This window comes from Carassius carassius, chromosome 9, assembly GCF_963082965.1.
Source record: "Carassius carassius chromosome 9, fCarCar2.1, whole genome shotgun sequence".
In the NCBI taxonomy this organism is placed as follows: Eukaryota; Metazoa; Chordata; class Actinopteri; order Cypriniformes; family Cyprinidae; genus Carassius; species Carassius carassius.
The window spans coordinates 21,583,456-21,597,969 of NC_081763.1; the positions used below are offsets into that span (position 1 = coordinate 21,583,456).

Genomic DNA, 14,514 nt, shown 5'->3' on the forward strand with positions numbered 1-14,514 from the left:
ATTTATGCATATGTTTAACTCGGACGTAAGACACAATATGGAAGAAAAGCTCTGTTGCTACTTACATTTTGTCACAACTAGTTTTTTTAAATGTTGTTCTGGACTCGTCTTGTTTTTAAAACAACACATAGTGGTGTGGATGCAGCATTGTGCAAAAGTTTGATGTTTTTTGCCGTCAGACATAGTTAATTTTATTCTGTGAGAGAAAGTTTCCAGTATAGATGTTACAAACACGCCAGGTTCCACCTCCACTCATTCACAACACACGCCCTCACCTGAGTACTGAGCACTTCCACCTGACCCTCATCATTACCCAGTCACCTCGGCACCATAAATACCACACACACGCACTTAATCAGCGTCCGGTCTCGTTCGCGACAAAGTCTTACCTGAATGCGAACTCAAAGGACTAACTCTTCCTCTACTTACCTCTCTCCAGCGATTCTCCGAAGATCAAGATCCCCAGTGTGCGTGTGTATGGTTCACCTCCCTTCTCTGACGTCTTCACCCAGCTCTCACGGATCCATTCATCACTCTACCCAACACTACCTGCTCCTCTGCTTGTGTCTATTAATAAACCCTTCTGTCTGTTACTCCTCAGCCTCCCGAGTGATCTGTAACAGAAGACCGGACCAACACCGCTAGGCACAAGCATGAGCCTCACGGACCCCTTTCAAGATCTGGTCGATGCACTCCAAAGAACACTCACGGCTACACCTGCATCCCCAACACCAGCAAACACTTCTGTCAACGATGCCAGCACTTCCTCACCTTCCGTTCACACCAGTCCCATGGCCCGGCCGCCGCCATACTCTGGTTCGGCGGAGGAGTGCAGCGGTTTCCTCCTACAATGCTTGCTGGTCCTGGAGATGCAACCGCACTTGTACCCCACCGAGAGATCCAAGGTAGCCTTTATAATTTCTCAACTGCAAGGTAAAGCACTACTGTGGGCAGATTCAATATGGACTCAAAATAACCCAGTTATCCAGTCTTATTCCAGCTTCATTGACCATTTCCGAGAAGTTTTTGGCAGACCAGCTTGGGACTCTTCCATTGGTGAGAAGCTGTATAATCACAAACAGGGAAAAATGTCTGTCAATGAATATGCCCTTCAGTTTAGGACTCTAGCGGCCTCAAGTGGATGGAACGAACAGGCTTTACTGACTACCTACTGTCAGGGATTGGAACCTCGAGTGCGGTTGCATCTCGCTGCATACGAGGACACCATCGGCTTGAACGATTCATCCAGCTGTCCATCCGCTTCGCCACCCGTATGCAGTCGTGCTTAGAGCACCAGGGCCAGGCGTATTCCTCTACGCCACTCTGCCGACCAGAGGCCATCAGCTTCCCAGAACCAGCCAGCGAACCCATGCTAGTGGACTCATATCGTCTCTCTATGGCTGAAAGACAAAGACGGCTGGCCCAGAATCTGTGCCTCTACTGTGCAGCCCCGGGGCATGCCATCGCTGTATGCCCCGTCCGTCCTCCTCGTCCCATGGTGAGTGCCATTCTCTCTTAAAGATACCAAATGAAACCACTCACCACTGTTGTGACACTTCCTGCCGCTGACATATCTCTTCCAGTTTCCGCCCTCCTCGATTCTGGGTCAGCCGGTAACTTCATCTCCGGCGCCCTCTGCCGTCAGCTCAAGCTCGCTACCACGGCAACGCTGTCAGCCTACCAATCCACACTATCACCGGCAAACCGTTAAGTAGAAGATGCGTGCGTCATAGTGTGGGTCCCATTTCCCTCAAAACCGGACTACTCCATCATGAGGAAATCCATCTGCTGGTTCTGGAGGAATCCACCGCTGACGTGATTCTAGGGCGTTAGAGCAGCACAATCCCGTAATCTCCTGGAAGACGGGCGAAGTCCTGAAGTGGGGCGACGCCTGTTTCAAGAGCTGCATCTCAGGTTGTCCAGTTCCGGCCACATCTTCCCCTGAACCTCTTCCAGTTTGTTCCACTTCAATAGAGAGCCCAGTGAAAAACCAATCCATCGCCATCCCTACCTGCTACGCCCCCTTCAGTGACGTCTTCTGCCCCAAACGGGCTTCCAAGCTGCCTCCACACCGGCCGTGGGACTGTGCCATCGATCTGCTGCCGGGTGAACCAGTGCCTAAAGGAAGGATATACCCCCTATCCATTCCGGAGGCCATGGAGGAATACATCAAGGAGGCGCTGGCCCAGGGTTATATTCGTCCATCTACCTCCCCTGCTGCTTCGAGTTTCTTCTTTGTGGAGAAAAAGGACGTTTAAGACCATGCATTGATTATCGGGCTCTCAACAATATCACTGTCAAGTTCAGGTACCCATTTCCCCTCGTCCCAGCTGCCTTGGAACATCTCTGTGGTGCCACTGTTTTCACCAAGTTGGACCTCCGCAGCGCCTATAACCTCATCTGGATACGAGAGGGGGACGAGTGGAAAACAGCCTTCATCACCCCTACTGGCCACTATGAATACTGTGTGATGCCGTATGGACTTGTTAACGCCCCCTCCGTCTTCCAGGACTTCATCCATGAGGTGCTCAGGGAGTTCCTCCACAAGTTCGTCCTCGTCTACGTACATAGATGATATCCTCTATACTCCCGGAGCCTGGCAGAACATCAACACCACATTGCGGAGGTCCTGCAACGCCTGAGGTCTTTCCATCAGCTAGTGTTGTCAAAAGACCCGGTACTTCGGTACCAAGTCGGTACTAAAAAAATTTAAATGTGACGGTACCAGGTTTCTTTAAGTACCGGTAGTACCGAGGTCCCGTTCAAACCCGGTTCAGCGCTATGATTTCCGCGAAGCAGAAAACGAGGACGGAATCTCAAAATCCAGTCATGAAAATGAAACTTACATTTTAATATGGACAGTCATGGAATTTGTCAAAGTTAGCATAAATTAATCAAATCAAATCTCCATATGGACCAGTATCTGTAAATGTTAAGCCGCAAAAGTTGTTTGAAATATGAATCCGTGTTCTGCGCGTCTCTGTGTGAATTAATGAATGGCAGAGACGTGCGGGTTTGTTTACTACATAGACCGAAGCGCATGACGCTTGCATTAATTTCAGCATCTGAGCTTCAGAGTTCTCTCTCCATCAAGCGATCTGAACTTTTCAGTTCATCTCAATGCACGCACAGCGCACCTGTATTTGATGCTCTGTAAACTCTTGTGAAGTCGCACGACTCACCGTCGCTTTACTGATAGCGCTGTTTCTCACACATGCAAAGAGAGAGAGAGCGAGAGTCTTACCACGCTGAATCGACACGCTATATGTAAACTATTCTTTGTTGTCTTCTCCAGTCAAAATAATGGAGTTCGTTTAGAATTATTCATATTCATTTTCAAACAAGCAGAAGACATACCGGTTTATCCGGTAGTGGGCGGAGCTAATGCGCAAATGGCAATTTCATTGGCTGGCGCTGATCTAGTAGGCTACCGTCCCTGTTTTGATTTCAGCAAATCAGTTTGACCGAACGCAGACAACGTGATTAATATTCATGAACCCAGCAGCTCATCAATTCATAGTGCATTGTATAAACACTAGTATGATAGTAGAATTAGTAGTAGTATTATCTTTTAATAATAATTAATATGATCTATTACTATTTTTTTCAATGACCAAAAATATCTTAAGCATCACCACCAGTCTTAAGTTCAGTTAAAATGACAAATATGCATTCATTAGGCCTAAAAGTAAATTTTTAAATAAAGGCATTGTGCTAGAAATATTACTATTATTTAGTAATATGTATGTGATACTGCTACTACTGTTTAAAAAATTTATAAAACTTTATTTTTAAAAGAAATAAATCACAATTTTTCTTCCATGTTTTAATTTTATTAGCAAATCCCCTTTATTTACCAAAAATAAAATGTGTTTAAATTTCATAAATTAAAAGACAAATTAAATTTGGGTGAAACTTGTTTACTGTTTTTCATAATTATAGAACTTGTAGAAAAACTTTAAACACAATTGTAAATAAGTATAAAGAATGGCATTGGTTTTATTTTTAGTGCTAAAAAGTTATTTTTTTTTAATTAGCATATTTTTGTGTTTTGCTTTGGTACCGAAATTGGTACCGAGAACCGTGGATTTTCACTGGTATCGGTACCGAATACTGAAATTTTGGTACCGTGACAACACTAACATCAGCCCTCAGTGCAGTTCCTTGGATACAACATCAGCAGCAGTGGCATCCGGATGGACGAGGGGAAGGTAAATGCCGTCAGAGATTGGCCCACTCCTACCACCATCAAAGAGTTACAACGGTTCCTTGGCTTTGCCAACTTCTATAGACGGTTTATCCAAAACTTCAGTACCATCACCAGCCCTCTCACCAGTCTCCTCCGTAACAAACCCAAATCTCTCCCCTGGACTCCTGCCACCACAGAGGGCTTCCACACCCTCAAAGAGGCCTTTACGACCACCCCACTCCTGGTTCATCCCGACCGACCCTTCGTCGTGGAAGTCGACGCCTCAACCACCGGAGTGGGAGCGGTCCTTTCTCAGCAGCAGGGGAATCCCAGTCGCCTCCACCCATGCGCCTTCTTCTCCCGGAAACTCAACCCGGCGGAGGTCAACTATGATATCGGCAACCGGGAGTTGTTGGCCATCAAGTTGGCCTTAGAAGAATGGAGGCATTGGTTGGAGGGAGCCAAACACCCCTTTCTGGTCCTCACAGATCATAAAAACCTGGAGTATCTTCGAGTGGCCAAAAGATTAAACCTCACCATCCTTCTTTCTCTCCCTCCACAGAACCTGCCGAAACCGTGTTCCCCCCTCCACTCCTCCTAGACGACGGCGCGGCCTATGAAATTAGTGACATCCTGGACCCACTGCGGAGTGGTGGACAACTGGAATATCTAGTGGACTGGGAAGGATACGGTCCAGAGGAACGTTCCTGGGTCCCACGCAACGATATCCTGGATCCTTACTTACTCGACACCTTCCACTCCAATCATCCTGACCGACCAGCTCCCAGGGGAAGAGGACGTCCACCACGTCGTCAGGGTCCTCGGCCCTCAGGAGTGGGCCGTGGGGAGGGGGGTACTGTTACAAACACGCCAGGTTCCACCCACTCATTCACAACGCACGCCCTCACCTGAGTACTGAGCACTTCCATCTGACCCTCATCATTACCCAATCACCTCGGCACCATAAATACCACACACACGCACTCAATCAATCGGTCTCGTTCGCGACAAGGTCTTACCTGTATGCTAACTCAAAGGACTAACTCTTCCTCTACTTACCTCTCTCCAGCGATTCTCCGAAGATCAAGATCCCCAGTGTGCGTGTGTGTGGTTCACCTCCCTTCTCTGACGTCTTCAACCAGCTCTCACGGATCCATTCATCACTCTACCCAACACTACCTGCTCCTCTGCTTGTGTCTATTAACAAACCCTTCTGTCTGTTACTCCTCAGCCTCCCGAGTGATCTGTAACAATAGAGAGGTTATTGAGATAAAGTGCATTGTTTTTAGCTGGTCATGTGATCACAACATAGCAATCTCCACGAGGCAACCTGCTTCACATGCAATATTTCAAAGGTACTGTTCATTTTTGGTCGATGTAAAACTCTCTTTAGAGATACTTTTAACCTCAATACCTTTAACCTCATGAAGTGAAACAGGATTGTGTGTTTAACGAACTTAGTAATCGATTCAGTGCAGCACAGAGTTTACATCACTGGAAGAAGATCATTCTGTCACCATGCAGGGAGATTTACAGAAGCTTTACGGAGTTGCTGTGGCCCCCTGAAATCCAATAAACTCATTTCACTCTGCTTGATGACGTCGGGGGGATGCAAATCTCACGGCATATACCTGAAGCTCTGAAAGTCCTATGTGTGTGATACTTAAAAGTAATACTGACCCAAGTCAGCTGTAAATCCTTACTTTAGCGAGAGTCAATTGAACATAAGCTGTTTAAGTCCTCTGTTATCAGAATTGAAATCAGACACAAATGGGAACACACCTTCAGCAGCTCGGGTGCAGTATTTATCATATTTACATTAGGATTAGTTTCCTTACCAAAGTGACAAATACTATAATGTACACTACCCATTCAAACATTTTAGGGTAAAGTAAAAACAGTATTGTATTAGAAGTTTTCTATTTTAATATAATTTTAAACATAATTTATTCCTGTGATATGTTACTCCAGTCTTTAGTGTCACACGATCCTTCAGAAATTATTCTAATATGCAGATAAGAATAAGAAATGATAAGAAATGTTTCTCATTATTATCAAAGTTGAAAACAATTGTACTGCTGCTTAATTCTTTTGTGGAAACCATATGATGTTTTATGAATAACATTTACAAAACAACTGCATTTATTACAAATACAAATCTTCAGTAACATTATAAATATTTTTACTGTCACCTTTGATAAATTGAATTGCGTCTTTGCTGAATAAAAGTATTAATTTATTTCTCTTTTTTAAATCATATCGTCTACCATTATGAACTTTTGAATGATAGTGTATGTCACAATCTACACATTACACATAGCACAAAGTACATTAAATGCTGAATGTAAATTGTAACAATTTAGAGTTTAAGCTCTTTCAGCAGGCATCAGGTAAAGCTGTCTATTGTTCATGGTAAACATCATAAGTATGCTTTATTTCCTCTTGTTTAGATAGAAAAAGGCTGAATCACAGTCTGTTTTGTCAGAAAACCGTAGTGAATGTTCAGATCTCTCATTTCACAGTCACCTGTGATCAAATTGTAAGTGCATACTGGCAATGTAGTAGCATTCATTTGGCAATGAAATTGGTCATGCAGCCTGTTGTAAAGAACTGCGATATGATTTCTGTTTTTGCTTTAATTTATTTCACTGAAAAATACAATATCAGTAACTAAACAAAAGCATGGAAGAATAATATCTTACATTGAGTGAAGCATGCTTTGTCTCTTCTTTAGGAATCAAAGTGATCGGTGGTGTGAAAGAACTAACAGGAGAGGAATATGGCGTTTATGTGAAGAGGATCTTATCTGGTGGCATTGCTTCCAGTGATGGTAAGTTTTCTCAAAAAAGAGTTTAATTAAATTGCTTGTATTGTATTAGATATAAACTTTACATTTACACTGAAATCTATTAATAATGTAGAATAGCCACATAAATTGAACCTGAGAAATTGAAACACACATTGAGAAAGGAAACTGTGTCAGTGCAGCTGTTTACATTTCTGCAAAACAGATTGTCTGTCTCACTGCGTATACCTCTGCTTAAGTCTCTCACATGTGAGGGGGAGTTTAGCGTCATCCCTGTGCTTAGAGTTAATGCCCCTGACGGACTGGAATTAGAGTCTGCCTCCCATTCTGCTGCTGCTGAGCATGGGGTATACGGGAGCTTATATGGGCACATGCGCTCTGAGGGGGCTTTGCTTGTTTTCAGCCCCGCTCACATGATTGCTGTCAGCTCACCATTCAGAGAAGTCAACAAGCTTCCTGGCTGATTTCTTTGGTTTGATGGAAAGACAAATCACAGTGTCTATAATCCAGGTTGTCTGTAAAATCTGACACTGGAAAGGTGATATTTGACTGAAGCGAAGTGAGTGTGATATTGGTGACCCCTTTGAGAATTTACAGCTTGTTCCTTTTTGCAAATTATTTGTTCTGACAAGATATCTCTGAAGTGATGGTAGAAGGGGTCGAAAAGACATAACCTTGACCTATATTTGAGAGAGATGTTGCTAATATACCCTACAGAAAAAGAAAAAAAGATTGAGGGCTGTATGCTGTCTCTTCTAGTGCTACAGTTTAGTCAAACACATGAGGTGTCGCTTAATTATGTCAGAAGCATTGCAGTTCACATCACCGTCACCTTGCAATTACCTTGACATGACAAACATATTTATTTCATTTATTTAGGTTATCAGCATTACCTCTTTATGTTCGTAGTCCTTAAATTCTTAATTTTTAGCTCCTTTAATTTACTGCAGACTATAGATTTAATAACTACATATATTACCGTTCAATAGTTTGGGGTTGGTAAGATTTTTTTAAATGTTGTTGATAGAGGCCTTTTATGCTTTATTTAATTTAAAATTTGCATACCCATTTTATCAAATAGCAAAAGAAAAACTCTGTCATAGTGTTATCATGACTTTCAAAAAAAGGATAATATAGAGACTGACAGAACGGCAGTCAGTAGTGAGAACAATGTCAAATTTACCATCACTCCCATAGACACTTTTAGAAACACCCTCACATTTGCGTTAATTAGGGCATGAGGACTGCAGTGCGAGGACACTATTGGAATTGCTCCGTTTATTCATTTTTTGTAATTTGATGCAAAGGTAATGTAATACAGTACAAAGTATAGTGCTATAAATGTACATACATAAAAAAACGTTAAAGGAATATTGATGCTGATGACTGTTGAAAGCCATTACTCCAGTCTTCAGTGTCACATGATCATTCAGAAATCATTCTAATATGTTTATTTCTTATTATTTTCAATGTTGAAAAGCAGTTGTGCTGCTTAATATTTTTCTTGGAACCATGATACGTTTTTTCAGGATTCTTTGATGAATAGAAATTTCAAAAGAACAGCATTCATTTGTTACATTATAAATGTTTTTACTGTCAGGTTTGTTTAATTGAATGCATCCTTGCTGAATAAAAGTATTAATTTTTTTTGAAAAATATCTGACCGACCCACTATACGTTTGAATGGTTTATATGGCAAAAAGTATGAAGAATAATATGGAAGGTTACATTCACGTGGGGCATCGGCGTCTATGCTTGACGTACTGTAGGGTGTCAGAAGCTTGGTGCTGACGCGACCGTCATAGTGACAACGTTGGTACTTGAAAAGTTAAACGTTTTTGAACTTCTGTCGGTGGCACGATGCAATGGATCCACAATTCAATTTGGCAATGCATAACGTCACCCATTCAAAGTAAATGAAGAGTGTTAACATTGATGCCCTGTGTATGTAGTATGTAATAGTAATATATTTATCAAGTAATTTCATGGGTTTTTATTTATGGTCTTTATGGTTTTTATTTTCTTAATGCTTTATTAGGAAACCTGGAGCCTGGAGACCAGATCTTAGAGGTGAATGGTGAAAGCTTGATTGGCGTGACAAGTGAACGGTACATACCTTGCTCTCTTGGTTTTTTATTTTTCTATTTTGCTTGTATGACCTCTGTGTTGACTTTCTACCTGAAAATTTGCCACTTGTCAATCTTTTATCACCTTTAAAACACTTAATGTATGATATTGTTGTTTGATTGCAGAGCGGTGGACATCCTTAGAGCAGCATCCTCAACCAATCACATGCACCTTCTCATAGCCAGAGACGAGGAAGCCAGGTAAGCCACTGATCTATTCATTAGAACATCAGCTCTGAAGATCACAAATTTTAATTTCAATTCACACATTAAAAACACACATTCTTGATTTTAAAACAGCTTCCAAAGGAAAAAACAAACAAACAAAAAAAGTTTGAACATTAAATTATCAAAGCACATTGAGCACAATAGCCAAAATTATAAAATATACACTACCATTTAAAAGTTTGAGGTCAGCAATTTTTTTTGAAAGAAATTAATACATTTATTCAACAAGGATGCTTTTCATGAGCAGCAAATCAGCACATTAGAATGATTTCTGAAGGATCATGTGACATTGAAGACTGGAGTAATGGCTGATGTCAGCTTTGTCATGATGAGAATAAATTGCATTTTAAAATAAAAAATGAAAAACAGTTATTTTAAATTGTAGAAAATAATATTTACTAATATTACTGTTTTTACTGTATTTTGGATCAAATAAATTCAGGCTTGGTGAGCATGAAAGAGCTTGAGAGATTATTACTAAAGATTTAACCTTTTAAGCAAACCAAAGAGTTGCCTTATTTTTTGTCTGACTCTACTTCTTATTGTCCCTTTCATCGCCAACCTGTCACAGTGACATTTAACCAAACACTTGCCATCACTTAAACACTCTGATTCACTGATACTGATCTGTGAATGTCTGACCTGAGCATCCTTCATTTGAATGTCCACCCCTTAGAAGACATGTTAAATAATTCAATGAAAGATGAATCATTTTGTTCATAAACTAGATCTGACCGAGTGTTGGCAGTGCATGTGAGTCTCTTGGTGTGCTATTCAAAGATAAACTTTGGGCCCGCAGGGCTCCCATACTGCCTCCCTCCACTGTTTACTTCACTCACTAGAAAAAACTATCAATGGAAAAACAACATTCCTGCTTATTGACTTTTTCACTTTTTAAAACTTTAGTTAAATTAGGTCTATTGTTTTTTTAACTCTTTCGTTATCTCGTCTTTTTAAATAAAACACTTCAATGCCATTGAAGATTTTTAACGGCTTTTAGTGTTTTCACTGTTATACACTCGGGGGCGCTATTACATATCTTCTGAACGAGTACAAAACCTCACGAACAAAAACACGTGAACAGGACGGAGAAACGAGCAATCTCTTGTATACACAAATGCATTTGAGAAATAATGCGATCATCAGCAGTAGACAGCATAAAAATGAAAACTGCCTAATGTTATGGAGTAAAATGTTGATCCAGGATATGTCTGTGCAAGCTTTGGAGGTGTTGATGGAGGGATTTACTGGATTTATGCTTTGATAATCATACTGAATATTATCCAGATGTAGTTTTTTATAAAAATTAAATTTTCTCACCTTTTTGCTCAAAATTAAGAATTTTTTTGAATGAAACCTACCTATATTCAATGCATATTTTTGTTTAAATGTAGAGGCTCTTATCTTTATTTTAGTGTGTTGCTTATTCAAATATTCATATAGCAAAATATACTGGAGGCCATCAAATTTTTTTGAAAATCATCAAAATCGCTGGTAGTGGCTGGCAACTTAAAAAAAAATGTTGGCGGGGAAATAGTTAACTAATGAGTATTTTTCATGCCAATGTGATTTTTTTCCCTATTCTAGTTTAATATACACAGACAATTTATAAAGAAGCCATTCACGGGGTTGATTTGATCTAAGAAACTAAAACACCATGATTCTGGACACTTTATAAACAATATTTTCATTTATTTGAAATAGAAATCTTTGGAAACATTATAACAGCGTTACTGTCAAGTTTTATCTTTTTAATACGTCTTTGATGAATAAAGTATACATTTCTTAAAGAAAACTACACTGACCTCAAACTTGATTATAATATTGCATATTCTTAGTGTATGTAATGATGCTTACTTATTCTGCTTATTTTTACATTTTGTCATTATCTGGAATGCTCTCTTGAGGTTAATCTTTAAAGACACAACTAACCACTAAATTAACAGTTAAATGTAACCTTTAGTCTCAAAATGAAGATCCATTTTTATAGTGTACATTGTACAAATTTATTTTAAGAAGTTGTAAATACATTTTAATAAATATGTATGTTTTAAAAGAAAATACTATTTCAGTCTTATTAAATGTTCATGTTTAATTCAATGTGATATTTCCCATTTCTTTGCAAATATTTGTGAAATCTAACAGCAATTTCTGAGCAAAAATTGTTTCTACATAATTTTTTTCCAGTATACATTATTGTGATCCCTAAAATTCACTTTTTATTTATTGATTTAGACAGAATAGCACAATAACACCTGCTCATGCAGTATCAAGTTCAAATGAGTGAGTAAGCTGCTATGATAAAAGGATAGTCCAGAGTTTGGTGCACAACAGACATATATTATGCAGAATCCCAGATGTGTTTCCTGTGAGAATCAGTGGCATGAGCGCAGTGTACTTTGAACTTTATATATGGACGGACTGGCAGGAGATTCAGTCCCATGGGTTTGGACTGGCAGCAGTTTGCATGAATGAAGGAAAGAAACCTCAATTGCGTGCATGGAGATACGGCGTAAGGGAGAAAGAGAACAGACTCCCAGTTTAAGCCATGATGAGTTGAGTCCTTGTGTCTCCATGCTTTAATCTGCGTTCTTCCCTTAACCAATGCGCATTGAAGGGATTACGTCTCTGCCTCCATTCAAAGACCTCCGCTGCCTTCACACGCATATCAACAACCTGAAAGTCTTCAGGGACCGAAAGACTGAGCACACATTTCTGGGCTTTTTGTTTGTGTGTATTTATGAGGAAGACGGTTTAGAATGTGTATGTATATCGATGTTGGTTTACTGAGGAAATGCTCAAGCCTTTTAGAATCAGCTTCTTACCATATGCATCACAACCTTGTCTGACCTCCCTCCCTTTAATCCGCACTGATAACAGGTCCTGAGGACAGAGGAAAAGGAGGAAAAAGCTGTTTTTACACTCCATCATATACTTCGAAAGCTGTTACTTTGAGTTCACCTGGATATTTTGGGTTTAGAATAAATATAAATTGGTCCTGGATTGGAGGAATGCAGAGATCTATGGGTCTACAGTAATTTTTGAAGGCTTGGCTGTCTTTGTATAGTCTCCTCAACCGACAAAGTCACTTTGCATTGTAGTTAAAAGAAGCAAAGGTCTGCTTAGATTTGCATGTGTCTTTTGAGCCACTCAGGGACACCTGCAGGTAAAGATGTCAGTGGCCGAGGCTGTGAACCAGTGCGTAATGGAAATGGTTTGAGTCCATTGACAGGACATTTCTGTTGACCTATATTTGACACTCAAGAGGTGTCTAGGGGAAAATGGACTGAGATGGAGGGGAATATTTAAATAGACTTTAGACGGTGCCCAGCCCAACTAAAGGGAACTAAAGAGAACTCAGCATGTTTATTTTTACTCAGTAGACTTATCACGAAATCCATTAACATTGCTTTATATTTCAGTACAATAATTTGGTAGGATCAGTTGTTTTCCTGTAACAAACTAAGGTTTAGAAAATATAAAGGTTTATAAAAATATTCTGCCACATATGTAAGATATATGTGACCCTGGACCACAAAACCAGTCTTAAATCTCAAAAATACGTTGTGTGGGCCAAAATTATATATTTTTATTTTTTTGCCAAAAATCATTCGGATATTAAGTAAAGATCATGTTCCATGAAGATATTTTGTAAATTTCCTACCGTAAATATATCAAAACTTTTTGATTAGTAATATGGATCGCTTAGAACTTCATTTGGACAACTTTAAAGGCGATTTTCTCAGTATTTTTTTTTTTTTTTTTGCACCCTCAGATTCCATAGTTATAATAAAATATTGTACTATCCTAAAAAAAACATACATCAATGGAAAGCATATTTATTTAGCTTTCAGATGTATACATCTCAATCTTGAAAAAATGACACCCAGGGTCACATATATGTATTCAAATCTCTAGAGGGTCATATCTGCTTAGAGCATATTTTGATTGTGTATATAACATTCCTGAATATTTCACAAATGAAATAACTGACATGATATTATTTTGGAATAGTGCAAACTATTCTTACATAATCTGAGCGCAGTATGAATTGTTATATCATTTAGGTGTCTAAAGGTATTTGGGTTATTTTCATATGATGTTATTGAATGTTTAATTTTTTTTTTCTTGGTTGGTTACAATATTTTTATTTCCACTTTTGTCTGTATATAGGCGAGAATTTGCAGAGCTCCTTGAAAAATACAGCTCAAATGGCAGCACAGGATCTACCAGGAATTCACCTATTCAGCATAGTACGTTCTATTTTTCATTCATTGTCTAGTTTATAGTACAAGAAATACACATTCTAAAGGCATAGTATTTCCTTCTGTAAATTCTTTCATTTCTGTGCGCAGGTGTGCTAGAATATCTCTTTCCTAACCTCCCTACCTCCCCGACATAACAAAGGTTATGAAATGCTGATTCATGCAATATGATCCTCACAACTGGCTAATAAACAGGAAGAGGAGAGGGAGAAAGCTCTTCTTCATTATCTCTTTTTAATGTTTACAGTTTTAGTCTTTCTCAAATATGAATGAAAACAATATATGTAAATACGAACTGTGTTTTCAAAAAGCAATCTCTTTTTTAAGACTCAAGTCAATTATAATTATAATGTTTAGGGGAGAAACAAATCAGCCCTTGAAAATGGCTTAAGACAGCCCATTTGTCTATTATGCAATTCTGAACATCTGTTTCTGCCGGAGGAAAGACACTCCACAGAAAAGCTGTTGAGAACGGAGCGTGTGCTCATCGTGTCTGATCCCTGCTCTCCCCTCAGTGTAGAATATTCTAATGATGGAACTTGCTTTAAGCACAGCAAATAGTTTCATTTGAGTGTTTAATTTAAAAGTGCGAATGAGACCGAAGTATAAGAGCTTTGGTCTGAAGTATTTGTCTGGACATTTTCTTTGACAATACCACAAAGTTTGCAAACTTTAAACTCATGACTTTTAATGACCATGAGAGCTTCTCTTGATTTCAGCAACCCTTTTTATATACACTACCATTCATTCTGTTTTCTGTTTTCCATTAATATGTAATTTATACATTTGATAGTAAAGCTCACGAAATATTCCTTATATTATCAATGTTGAAAGCAGATGTGCTGCTTCATATTTTTATGGAAACTGACACTATTATTTCAGGATTCTTTGATGAATAGC

At 39.3% G+C, this 14,514-nt stretch overlaps 1 protein-coding gene across 4 annotated transcripts in view; it reads left to right on the forward strand.

Moving 5' to 3' along the window:
• Positions 1–14,514, forward strand: part of LOC132149291 (syntaxin-binding protein 4-like) — a 43,122-nt gene that overhangs the window by 12,578 nt on the left and 16,030 nt on the right. For all 4 annotated transcript variants that reach the window (XR_009435013.1, XM_059558412.1, XM_059558410.1 and 1 more), the window contains exons 3-6: positions 6,924–7,019; positions 9,034–9,103; positions 9,248–9,322; positions 13,523–13,602. Coding sequence is in view for 3 of the 4 variants with exons in the window: in XM_059558412.1 (XP_059414395.1) it covers positions 6,924–7,019; positions 9,034–9,103; positions 9,248–9,322; positions 13,523–13,602 (321 nt within the window). In the remaining variant the exon portion in view is untranslated. The remainder of the gene's footprint in view (positions 1–6,923; positions 7,020–9,033; positions 9,104–9,247; positions 9,323–13,522; positions 13,603–14,514) is intronic.